The 12,941-nt window shown below is 42.3% G+C and overlaps 1 protein-coding gene across 8 annotated transcripts in view; it reads left to right on the plus strand.

Annotated features, from left to right (window-relative positions):
- Positions 1–12,941, plus strand: part of tank (TRAF family member-associated NFKB activator) — an 81,003-nt gene that overhangs the window by 23,735 nt on the left and 44,327 nt on the right. For 5 of the 8 annotated variants that reach the window (XM_078552265.1, XM_078552261.1, XM_078552264.1 and 2 more), the window contains exons 3-4: positions 1,538–1,622; positions 9,623–9,777. In XM_078552265.1, the coding sequence (XP_078408391.1) occupies positions 1,538–1,622; positions 9,623–9,777 (240 nt within the window). The remainder of the gene's footprint in view (positions 1–1,537; positions 1,623–9,622; positions 9,778–12,941) is intronic. The other 3 variants (XM_078552268.1, XM_078552267.1, XM_078552269.1) reach the window with 1 other exon arrangement.

The raw sequence follows: 12,941 nt of genomic DNA on the forward strand, positions 1-12,941 counted from the left end.
CAAGAACCACATGGCAGGAAATGGGTGCAGCATCTGATGGATTGCAAGATCCTTGATGGAGTACAATGGTAGGAAGGCATACAATGGTTGGTTGGGGTATGTGGTTCAGATGCTGGAATGTGTTGGAGTGACTGATGGGAGTGTGAAATTCTAGGTAGCAGTAGATGATGCAGTGTCCATTGTAGTTTGGGAGTCTAGGCTGGTACAGGTGGGTAGTGTGGTTTCTCACAGTAGCTTCAGAAACCCGTAAGGAGGATTCCATACCTGATGTTGCATGAGCTGGGTTACTGCTGTGAACAGACAGTGTGGCTTTTAAATGTCTTGATTTTTATAAAATAAAGGTTAAAAGTTCTGCATTTCGAAAACATTTCAAGTTTTTAAGAAACTTGAAGCCCTTTGATAGCAAGCACTGTTACAGGGATCAAGAGGCTGACATGGAGCCAACCTCTGGCAAAATGGTGCTGTTACCATAGCACCACAAAGCTTGTACGTGGAAGTTGAAGGGTTTGAGCAAAGGTGAATAAAATCATTGGGCAAGATCATATTTGACAGAAAAAAAAATGAAGGAAAGTAGCATTATGGACAATCGCGACAGGAAAAGTATTGAACAAAGTTTGTACTATGTGCAAAAACTTGTAACATTTTCAATAATTACTACTTGCAATGTTCAAGCCAGAGGATGTGTAGTTTTTATAGGACAGAATCAATACATCATGTAAAGCATAATACATATTTCTTTTTTGATTCATTTATGGGATGTGGGCGTCCCTGGCTGGGCCAGCATTTATTGCCCATCCCTAATTGCCCTTGCTCGGGAGGCAGTTAAAAGTCAACCATGTTGCTGTGGGTCTTGAGTCATATGTAGGCCAGACCAGGTAAGGACGGCAGATTTCCTTCCCTAAAGGACATTAATGAACCTTTAATATGTAGCTGTAAGGCTATGTACCTAAACGTTTAAGGCTTTTTCTTAATTCATTCTCAGTGGGTGTTGCTGGCAAGACTGGCATTTATTACCAATCATTAATTGCCTTAAAACTGGGATGATGCAACTCAGTGACTTGCTAGGCCACTTGAAACATTGGTGACGACATGTAAAATGAGCTGAGTAACAACAAACAGGAATCTTTTCCTCCCCCCCACCAAAAAAATCCAACAGCTTCATGTATAATTCTATGAATACCAGCTCTTTATTCCAGATGTATATTTAAAACTAAATTCAAATTCACAAACTGCCATGCTGGTGTTTAAACTCACATTATCCGGATTGCTTGTTCAGGCCTCTGGATTAGTACTCCAGTAACTCCATTATGCTACTGTGCCCATGATAAAATCTAATTGCGAAGTAATCTTTGGATGAGTTTATTCCAAGGTTAAATGCTGCTCAGGCTGAAGATCAGTTTGGTTTTGTGCTAAGTTCACTTAATAGCCTGTACATATTTGTGGTTCTGTTTTTTCTGCTCTTCAAGAGTTTTTCTCTATATTGTAAATAATTGCCTTTGTTTAATACAGCATGCATTTTATTTCTGCTCGAATACAGATTTCTGCCTTGGAGCAAGAACTGGCAACAAAAAAACAAACCATAGTAAAATTGCAATTACAGTCTTCCTCTACCACCCCCAGAGGTAAGCCATGTCTGCCAAGTAAAGAGAAAAATATTCTCTCCTTTTTTTTCCTCTTCATTGTTTAGGTAACTCATTAGGCATGCTCATAACACATTTGACTTTTTGAGCAATGACCCCAGTTGAGTATTGTTCTTTGCAACATTATGATGTAATGTTGTTTTGGTCTTTTACTCAACCTCGCTTTTTCATTGTGTTTTTCAACTGTATTTTCCTTCAGTATTCATGTTATTAATCGATGCTTATGTTTTTTTTCATTTTCCTTCTTTGTTTCCCCCTCACTGTCTGTGTCAAAAAAACTTTTTGTTTGGTATTACCAACAGTAACAGGTCTTGTTCAAACTCCTTTTACAGCTTTTGGCACAATTTCCAGTTTAACTTTTGCTTCCATAATTGGGAAGCAGATGGAATGGAATACAACTACCTTCATTGTATTTCCAATTTTGAGAATAACAAATATTGCTTCACTGAGATGCCATCTGGCAGCTTTGGATTCTTGGGCGAATTGCTTTCACCTTGTGTATGTTGCCTTTTGATAAAGTTGCTTCTATGTGATGGAACAGTACAATTTTTTTCCTCCAGCTATTTTTATTCTATTATCAAAATCTTGAGGCAAATTTCACCTTATAGCCAATTGCTGTGTTGTTGGTGTGGAATTATAACCCCTAGGGTCTGGCTGGGGTTGGTTAAAATTTTAAAGACCAGAAAGTCACTTTCAGCACGACCATTTGCAGTTCCAACTGAGGCAGGTTGGGGAGGGGGGCAACTATCCTGCTCTCCAGAGGCAGGCCCATGATTTAAATATTTTAATAAAGCAGTGTGCTTCAAATTTTAGCAGACTTTTAGATGTAATGCTGGTGTGCTGGGTTTCCCAGGGCTGGGGAAACCTGGCAGTGGAGGGAGCTGGGAAAGGCTAGATCCCATAGATAAGTGCCTTTCTAGCACTGCTTATGGGCCAGGAAGAACAGGAGAACTGCCTCAACTTTCCTGGTCCATCAAGCAAACCTGTTTCTCCCTCTGCGATTGGCTGACCCCACCCTCCCATGATCTAATCTCTTTGTTAAATTTAACAGGACCACTGTGACTTCTCCCTGCAATATCAGGGCAGGAGTGTCTAGTTTTTTATTGAATGAGATATACTGTATTGCATATCCTGCTTGAATGTTTCACCTAGTTTACTGGCTTGGAGACATTGTGACAGAATTGAATTTTTGATGGGGCTGGGGGGGACATGCTGGAGGAATACTAACATTTATTTATTTACTCATCAGCAAGAACTGCAGCCATTTATTTAGACATCACTGGCTGGAGTTAGAATCATAGAATGGTTCCAGCGCAGAAGGTGGTGATTTGGCCCATCATGGCAATGTGGCTGTCTTCAAGAGCAACGTAGCTAGTCCCACTCTCCTTCCTCTTCACCATAGCCTTGCAGTTTTTTTCAGTTCAGATAATTATCCAATACCCTTTTGAAAGCCACAATTAAATCTACCTCCACCACGCCTGGGCAATTCGCTTCAGATTGCTGCATAAAAACACTTGCTGCATAAAAAATTTCTTCCTCAGTACCCTTCTAGTTTTTTTGCTATTCACCTTAAATTGGTGTCCTCTGGTACTTGATCCTTCCACCAACAGGAATAGTTTCTTCCACAACTCATGAACGAATTTAAAAAAAACTCTATCCAGACCTTTCATGATTTTAAATACCTCCATCAATACCTCTCCTCAACCTTCTCTTCTCTAAGGAGAACAGCCCCAACCTCTGTAATCTATCCTTGTAACTGAAGTCCCTCACTCCTGGAACCATATAACTATTTATTGAGGATTTGAATATTGGATTGAATGTTTTCCCCTTAGTTGCCTTTTCAATTTAAACACTATACTTAGTAAATAGTTTTCCAAGGTACTGGAATAACAGGTAAAATAAGAAACTTAAGGGTGTTGTGTTCAACAGGAATCGTATGGATGTCGCTCCCTTACATATGTCAGATGCACAGAACAACCCTTCCAAAAAATTAATTTTGGAGCACTTATTCGGATGCATAAAAAACTAATAATTTGGAAATTGATAGGATACATTGGAAGGGAGTACAGAGTTGAAGTCCCTTAGTGAGATAATATTGACATAAGTAGGGTGGAGTCAGTATGGAGCATCAACGAACTGTTCTCCAAGTTTGGAGCCAGGTGTAGCTAGTGAAATTCGGAAGCTTTTTAAGGGTAGCATGTTAGAGGACGCACCAAATGAAGATCCAGGAGGTGCACAAAATAGGTTACAGAACAGAAAGATGGTGGGGTAGTTGAAAGTCACCATAAAATTCAGAAGCAGCAGAGATTTGGACTTCAGCCTAGGGGGAGTGAGTTTCTGACATGGAACAGTCTGTAACTCTTTCGAGTTATCAACAGATCGCATGTAACTCTTTCGAGTACATTCACAGTTCTTGGTTTCCGGGAGTGGGACATGAACCCACAACCTTCTGATTCAAAGGCGAGGGTGCTATGAACTGAGCCACAGCTGACACCTCTGGAACAGTCTGTAGTTGAAGCTAATAAAACAATGTAATCAGTGGCTAGACCTACCTCAGCTGGGAATTCATGTTCCTCATGCACAGCAATGATGGGGAAGGGCTGTATGGTGGTCATAGTTACTTCAAAATATAACTAAGGGCAGCATAACAGAAACACAAGCTTAGTCTTATGATGTAGTAAAATGAGTGCAGCACAGAAATGAGGTCTTGAAGTCCAGGAATTTGAAAGTCATGTTTGAGAGAAGATCCAGATCATAGCCACATTCTGCCACATTCTTCACTGCATAAATTTGAGGTAATCTAAAACTCTGCTGCCCATATTTTTCAGTCCGTTCACCCATCACCCCTGTGCTCTCTGGCCTATATTGTCTCCTAAGTAAGCAAAGTCTCCATTTTAAAATTCTCATTCTTGTTTGCAAATCCCTCCATGGCTTTGCCTCTGCCTATCTCTGTAATCTCCTTCTCTAATTCTAGACTTTTGCGTATTCCCAGTTTTAATCATTTCACCATTGGTGGCCATGCCTTCAGCTACCTCGACCCTAATTTCTGGAATTCCTCTTCCGTCCTCTAAGACCCTCCTTAAAAACCTAGCTTTGATCAGACTTTGGCCATCCACCTTCATATCCCTTTATGTGACTTGGTGTCAAATTTTGCTTGTAATGCTCCTGCACAGTGCATTGGGAACACCACCACCTGCAAGTTCCCCTCCAAGACACATGCCATTCTGACTTGGAACTATATCACCATTCCTTCACTGTCGCTGGGTCCTGGAACTACCTTCCTAATAGCATTGTGGGTGTACCTATGCCACATGGACTGCAGCAGTTCAAGAAGGTGGCTCACCACCAACTTCTCGAGGGCAATCAGGGCTAGAGCAATAAATGCCGGCCTAGCCAATGATGTCCAATGAATAAATTTAAAACAAAGTTTGTAAACCCTTTTGCTTAGGTTATTCCCATTATTAAGGTCCTGAAGTTACCTGCTTCAGCCTTATGCTTTTGCAGGTTTTTATGGTTTGTGTATTGTTAAGCTTGTATTTCATGGGTCAGGGTTTAGATTCTGTTTCATATTTCTCCAGCAGCAGATTTTGACCGCAACAGGCCATTTGATCTCAAGAACATCTGTCTTACATATAAGTGAGAAGGACAGCATGCTTTATCAGTGAATGAATGGTAGAACATATATTTGTATCTGCTGTTGACCACCCATCAGTGAGGTGTTGACTGAATGCCCCAACTTTATGCAGGGAAACACAACGTTCTGTTGTGTGTCCAACAGGTCAATGTGATGCAACTAGTGTGTGGGTGAAGAGAGTTAGCATATTTTCTGTTTTTGTGTGCTAGTTTGCTTCTCATTTTCAGCAGCAATGCAAACCAAGAGCCAAATGTATAAGCTTCTCCCTGCCAGTATACAGCTTCTCCATCGGCAAGTCCTCAGCTGTGCCTCCTTGTGGTGACACATGAAAACTGCATCCCTTGTGGTCCCAGGCTAAAGCTTCAGAGGAACTCCTGAGGAGGTTTGGCCCCCAGACGTACAGTACACAGGCCCACTGGCATGTGGACATGCCCTGGCACTCATGAACCAAACTCCCAGCTATAGATGAATTGCGCCACTGCCTCGTGGGTACCCCAGTAGAATTGAAGATTAAGGGAGTAAACCCTGACAAAAAATCTGGAGTGGAGCCCAAAGGCAGACTGATGTGTAAATAAGACATCTTTCTGGCAACTCCTGCAACTAAGCCCGTGCCAAATGTAGTGCTTTGAATTCCTTTGAACTCCACCTGGGTGAATCATGGGGGAATCATGACATTTGGACAGCCCAGAATCTCCATAAATTTTGCCCAGGGAGGACACTCCAGTTTGACTGCAGAGCATTAACACAACACATGAGACAGCAGTTACGAGTGATAACCCCAACTGGATTGTTGAAGAGATTGGGGGCTACGGGCTGTCTGCGGTGGGAGGGACCATCATGTCCCACCGATCAGCCACTGCCTACCTCAAGTTGAACAGTTGCCCGATTAGTAAGGTCATACCACAGTCCATCTACTCCAATGGGTGCTTGGAGCTTACAATCTCTGATCACCAAGTGGACAGAACCCATCCCACCAAGGAAACAAATGAAACAAAAAGAAGGAAGATGCCAACTCTTTGGTAAACTGGAACGTCAGGGCCATGTGCACAGGATTGGCAAATGACTTGCAGCTTTGTTTGATAACATGCGCATGACAGCTATGATCGACATGGAACTTGATAGGCAGAACACTGACATAGTATCCCTACAAGAGACCAGGCTTGCTGAGAGCATATCACAAGGGAAAACATCATATGTTCATCTGACAGGGGAAGAATTTAGAGGAAAACACATGAGTAAGACATAAGCGTCACCATAAGGAACTTGCTACTCTCAATGATAGAACCCCTCCCCCAACAAATGGTTCCGCATGTGTTCTCTCCATTCGTCTCCTAACTCAAATAGGGCCAGTTAAGCTCATGGGTATCTATGCTTCAAAGCTGTGCTTCACTACAGAGGCAAAAGAGGAGGAGCTTGACTGCTATCAGCAGAATCGTGAGGTCAGAACATCGTTACCTGCTGGGGAACTTCAACGCAAGAGTGGGCGCAGACCATGAGGCATGGTCCCCATGCCTCAGACATCATGGCCTGGGAAAGATAAATGAGAACGGACAGAGGCTTCTTGAGCTTTGCTGCTACCACGAGCTTTGTATAATTAACACCTTCTTTCAGAATAAACCATGCCATTAACACTTACTCTGGACCAATGCTTTGTTTCTTTCCTACAACCTTTATCACGCCCTTTGCCTTTTGTTCCATGACATCTTTGCCATTTAACCTCTCCTGCCCGCTAACCTAGCCCTGACGTCCCTTTTTGTTCCTCCTGACCCTCCTCCCTTCATTAATAGCATAAGATCTATCACGTTTCTATCTCTCTTCAGTTCCAAAGAAGAGTCATATTGGACTCAAACCGTTAACTCTGTTCCTCTCTCCACAGATGCTGCCAGACCTGCTGGGTTTTTCCAGCACTTCCTGTATTTATTTCAGATTTCCAGCATCCTCGGTATTTTATTTTTATATCACTGTGATGGAACCTGTCATTGAAGCCAAGCGTCCCACTTTCATTAATTACTAGGGAGATCCTGGTGAGAAAACTCTCAATGCACTAAGTCGCTTGACGTAAAGTCCAACAGACTGCTAGTGCCAATGACTACTGCCAGAATATCCAGATGCCCTTAGAGACGTGGAATGTCAGGAGCATGTATGAAGGGATCAAAAAAAGGCAACAGGTCCATCAGCAAAGAAAAAAGCTTCATTGAAAACAAAGGCAGGCGAGGTCATCACTGACTGCAATTGGAAAGATGACTGACTTGGAAAGATGGGCAAAACATGACCTTGAGTTGTACTCTAGGGTGAATACTGTCATTGAGGAAGCTCTAGACACCATAGAAAGCCTGCCTGTCATGGTAGAGCTGGATATTGAACCCAGAGTGGAGGAGCTTAACAAAGCTATTGACTCGCTAGTTATGGGCAAAGTTCCAGGTGCTGATGTAACACCACCTGAACTGATCAAGCATGGGAAACCGGAGCTCCTGCAGCATCTGCACAAACTTATCTGCCTCTGCTGGAGGGAGGGCGCAGTGCCTCAGGATATGAATGATACAAAGATTGTGACCCTATACAAGAACAAGGACAACCACAGCGATTTGCAACAACCATCAAGGCATCGCCCTACTGAGCATCATGGGGAATGGTATTTGCCCATGCTGCCCTGCAGATGTTGGCTGAGCACATCTATCCTGAATCCCAGTGTGGTTTCAGAACTGAAAGATCTGCAATTGACATGATCTTCTCAGTCTGGCAGCTGAAAGAGAAATGCTTTAAACAAAGGAGACCACTGCATAATGCCTTCATCGATCTCACCAAGGGATTTGGCCATGTGAGTAGAGGCGGTTTATTTAAGCTGCTAGAGACAATTGGCCTCCTGCTGAAGCTGCTTAGTGTGATCTCCTCTTTCTGTGACAACATTATGGGTAAGTCAGCTATGACAGGGCAACATCAGAACCCTTTGAGAGCTGCAGAGGGGTCAAACAGGACCATGTTCTGGCATCAACACTCTTTTGCATATTCTTCACTTTGCTGCTGTTATATGCCTTTGGGTCATTTGTCGAGGGTGTCTACTTACATACCAGAACTGACAGGAAGCCTTTCAGCCTTGCTTGCCTGCGACCCAAGGTAAAGGTAGGCCAAGTCCTCATCAGAAAGTTGCTCTACGCTGACGATGCCATACTAACATTCCAAACTGAGGAACACCTACAGTGGAAAATGGACAAACTCTCTCATGCTTGTAAAGAGTTTGATTTGACCATCAGCATCAGGAAGACAAATGTCATGATCCAAAGCATTGCCGTCCTGCCATCTATTAACATCTACAGTATTCACATATCTCAGCTCCACGATAACCAGCAATCTGTCACTTGATGCTGTAATCAACACATGATTTGCAAAAGCTGCAGCTGTTAATGTCCAATCTGTGTAAAAGAGTGTGGAGCAACAGCAACCTGAGAACACCAAACTCCAAGTCCACCAAGTCTGCATTCTCAGCACACTCCTCTACAGTGGGGAGACCTGGACAGCAGCTGAAAAGGCTGTGCAGTTTCCATCCTCATTGCCTCAGATATGCCTTCGGCATCTCGTGACAGGATAAGGTCACCAACTCAGAGATCCTGGAACATGCTGATTTTATCAGCGTACACTCAGTGTGAAGCCAACGACAGCTGCACTGGCTTGGCTACGTTCATCAGATGGATGATGACCATATACCCATAGACTTTCTACATGGCAAATTGGCCACTGCGTCACAATCTCCTGGGTGTCCATACCTCAGCTACAAGGACACCTGCAAGCGAGATATGAAGATGGCAGATATTGACACTGACAACTGGGAGACAGACATTGATGGCCATGACCTCTTGAGGCTGACTGTCTGGAAGTGCATTGGAAGAGGCCAGCAGAAACAAAAATCTCAGCTGGATGAGAAGAGGGCCCAGAGAAAACAGAGGCCAGTGAATCATGAATCTTCTCAGCCCACTGTCTGTCTCTGCAGCAAAAGCGGTAGAGACTGCCATGCCAGAGTGAGGCTCCTGAACTACACCAGGCGACGCTTAACAGAGTTGACCACTACAACACAAACCATCATCTTACAAGACTGAAGGCTGCCATTAATCTCTGAAGGGAATAGGATACACTTAGTGGCGGAAATATTGTAAACCCAAGGTTGTTGTGGAGAAGGAGAAAAAACATCATCATACATGAAGGGAGGGAGGAGATTGAATTCCGTGAATTAGGAACATGTAATCTACTTATTGACATAGAACATTGATGTCTCATTGTCAGGCAACTGATTGATTTACAACAACAACTGATCCTCATTTTTGTGTTAACCTTTTTGGTACTGAACTGTTTGCAGGCAATGTTCCTGGAGAAGCTCCGGTTGTGAACACTTGGCCACAGATTAAAGAGAGCGACTTGCTGAAAATGAGAAGAAACGAGGCACAGCATCCAGCAACATGTGAGCCACCAGATGAATTGAAAATAGCATTAGAGCGAGAAAGACACTGTAAGGTAAAAAAATTCTTTATTTTCAAATGACTTGAAGGAAGCCATCACCCTTACATTTCAGTAGTCTCCCTTCCTCTCTTTCTGTTTCACTCACTTTCTCTCTCACTTGCTTCTCAAGCATGGAGAGATCATAGCCAAAATCTGATCTATCCTTAGCCCATATTGTCAAACATGCACTTCCAACAGAAGTCAGTGGCTGGCCTCACACCAGAGCCAACACAGTAACCAAAGCCAAAGTGCTCTACCAGTGCCTCAGCTGAGATGAGCTGACTCCACACAGACTAGGGCTGAAACCTAAGACCTCCCTAGACTATGCACAAGATAAACTTGCTCAGTCATCGGTAGTTCCCTCGTTTGTTCTCAGCTCCTTTTTACTTATTAGTCATTTGCAAAGTCTCTCTCTCTCTCTCACCATTTGCAAACATTTTTATCGCCTCGCCACTCGCCCTGATTCTCTATCCCCTTTGCACATGTGTGCCTCTCCCTCTCTACCTTCCATTGCGTTTTCTTTCTTTGCATGTATATGCACACACTCGTTCTCTTTTTTTTTTCCCTTTCTCACATGCTATTGCAGTTAGCAGTGTTTTTGGCTCTGATTTGAAATGAATGAAACTGCTATTTTAAAGTATGTAGCTTTCATTACCAGGGTGGGGACAGATTCAAAATGATAGTTCTTATTGAGTTTGACATATTTTGAGGCAGTATGGCTCATTCCTATTTGTTGGATTTGTCAAGTTTTCAGTTTTTACACCGGATATTTTCCTCTGAATAAGCAAACCAGAACCTAAGCAGGTCCATGCTCCCTTTAACATAATGCATGGTTTTACACTTGCTGAGATATAGAGCAGGTAATAAGTTCAGAAATCTTGTCTTTGTACTCTGATTCATTAGACATACAATATGTCATCATATTATTGCCTTGACATTGATAGATGAAAAAATAAATATTCTCAGCCTGTGATTTATGGTATGTTAGTCTAACCTATTAAATGGTGAACAGGTAAATGAGCAGTATTAAATACAAGCAGTACATCAATCCTAAATTTTACTTGTTTCCAAAATTCTAAGGTGCCTATCAAGGCCCTTCTCCTATGCCAATACTGAGAGAAGTTTCATTGTTAATGAATTTCTGAGGAGCCTGTAAAAGTTATAAAACTAATCCTTGAAACATGTATGATTTACATAATGATTTTGTACAATGGAGCCTTCAGCCTGTCCTAATGCTGTCAATGGCAGAACAACCAGCCTTTGCAGCTTTGGAAGTTCAAATGGCTGCCATCTAGATTCTGGTCTTCACTATCTTTCACAATGGAGAGACAGATGCAACAGATTGAATATGTTTGGGGGAGACAGTGGCATTGTGGTAATGTCGCTGGACCAGTAATCCAGAGGCTCAGGCAAATGCTCTGGGAACATAGGTTCAAATCCCACCACGGTAGCTGGTGGAATTTAAATTCACTTAATAAATCTGGAATATAAAGCTGGTCTCAGTAATGCTGACCATTACAATATTCCTTGATTGTTGTAAAAACCCATGTGGTTGATTAATGCCCTTTAGGGAAGGAAATGTGATTCTAGACCCACAGAAATGTGGTTGGCCCTTAACTGCCCTCTGAAGTTTTCAGTTCAAGGGTAATTAGGAATGGGTAACAAATGTTGGCCTTGTCAGTGACACCAACATCCCATGAAAGAATAAAGGGGGAAAAAAGGTGCTTTCAAGGTGTCATTGATCTCGTGCTGTCCACTCTCCCTCAGATCATTAAGAATGATGAGCAGTTTGAGTGATGTGGGACTACGGGATGGGTGGCCCCTTTCTCAGCGTAGCAGCATGTCTTCTGCATTGTCACCCCTTAATCCAATACTCACATGGTACCTGAAAGCCTTTATCTGTAACAAATACTTGGTAATTAGCAGGCTCTTTTCAAACGTATGGTAATCATAGAATGGTTACAGCATGAAAGGAGACCATTTGACCTGTTAAATCTGTGTCAACTCTGAAGGAGTAATTCAGCTAGTTTCTCCCTGCTACCTTTTCCCTGCAATTTTTTTTTTTAATCTTCAGGTCCCTTTGAAAGCCACAATCTTCAGGTCCCTTTTGAAAGCCACAATTAAATCTGCCTCCACCATCCTCTTCGGGCAGTGCATTCCAAATCTTAACCATTCACTGTGTAAAGTAGGTTTTCTCATGTCACCTTTGGTTCTTTTGCCAATTGCCTTAAATCTGTGTCTTGATTCCTTGGTCAAAGAGAACAGTTTATCTTTATATTATCGAGATACTTCATGATTTTGAACTCCTCTATCAAATCTCTCAATCTTTTTTTCCCTAAGAACAAACCCAACTTGTCCAATCTATCCACATAACTGAATTCCTTCATCACTGGAAACATTCTTGTAAATCTTTTCTGTAGCCTCTCAAAAGCCTTCAGATTCTTTCTAAAATGTGGTGCCCAGAATACTACAGTTGAGGCTGAACTAATGTTTCATAAAGGTTTATTAAAACTCCATGCTTTTGTACACTGTCTCTATGAAGCTCAGGATCCTGTATATTAGGTGCTTTTTTAATCTGCCTTGCCACCTTCAATCTTTATGCATATAAACCTCCAGGTCTCTCTGTTCTGCACCCTTTAGTTTATATTGCTTATTCTCATTTTTCCTGCCAAAATGCATCACTTCACATTTCTCTGCATTTAATCTCATCTGCTACATATCCACCAATCCACCAACCTCTCTATGACCTCTTGAAGTCTATCACTATCCTTCACACATCTCGGAATAATTCTAAACTTGGTGTCATCTGCAGATTTTGAAATTGTACCCTGTGCACTCATGTCTAAGTCATTAATATAGTTCAATAAAAGCAGTGGTCCTCGTACTGATCCCTGTGGAAACTCACTGTATTACTTCCTCACTGTATTACTTCCACCGAAAAACCAGAGTTTACCACTACTGTTTCCTATCACTCAGCCAACTTTGTGTCCAAGTTATCACTGTCCCTTTTATTCCATGGGCCCCATCTTTGCTGGCAAGCCTATAAGGTGACTCTTTATTAAATGCCTTTTGGAAGTCTATGTATTTTGTACACTATATCAACCACAATACCCTCATCAACCATCTCCTCCAAAAACTCAATCAAGTTAGTTCAACACAATTTGCCTTGAACAAATCCA

This window comes from Cetorhinus maximus, chromosome 11 (assembly GCF_964194155.1).
Source record: "Cetorhinus maximus chromosome 11, sCetMax3.hap1.1, whole genome shotgun sequence".
Classification (NCBI taxonomy): domain Eukaryota; kingdom Metazoa; phylum Chordata; class Chondrichthyes; order Lamniformes; family Cetorhinidae; genus Cetorhinus; species Cetorhinus maximus.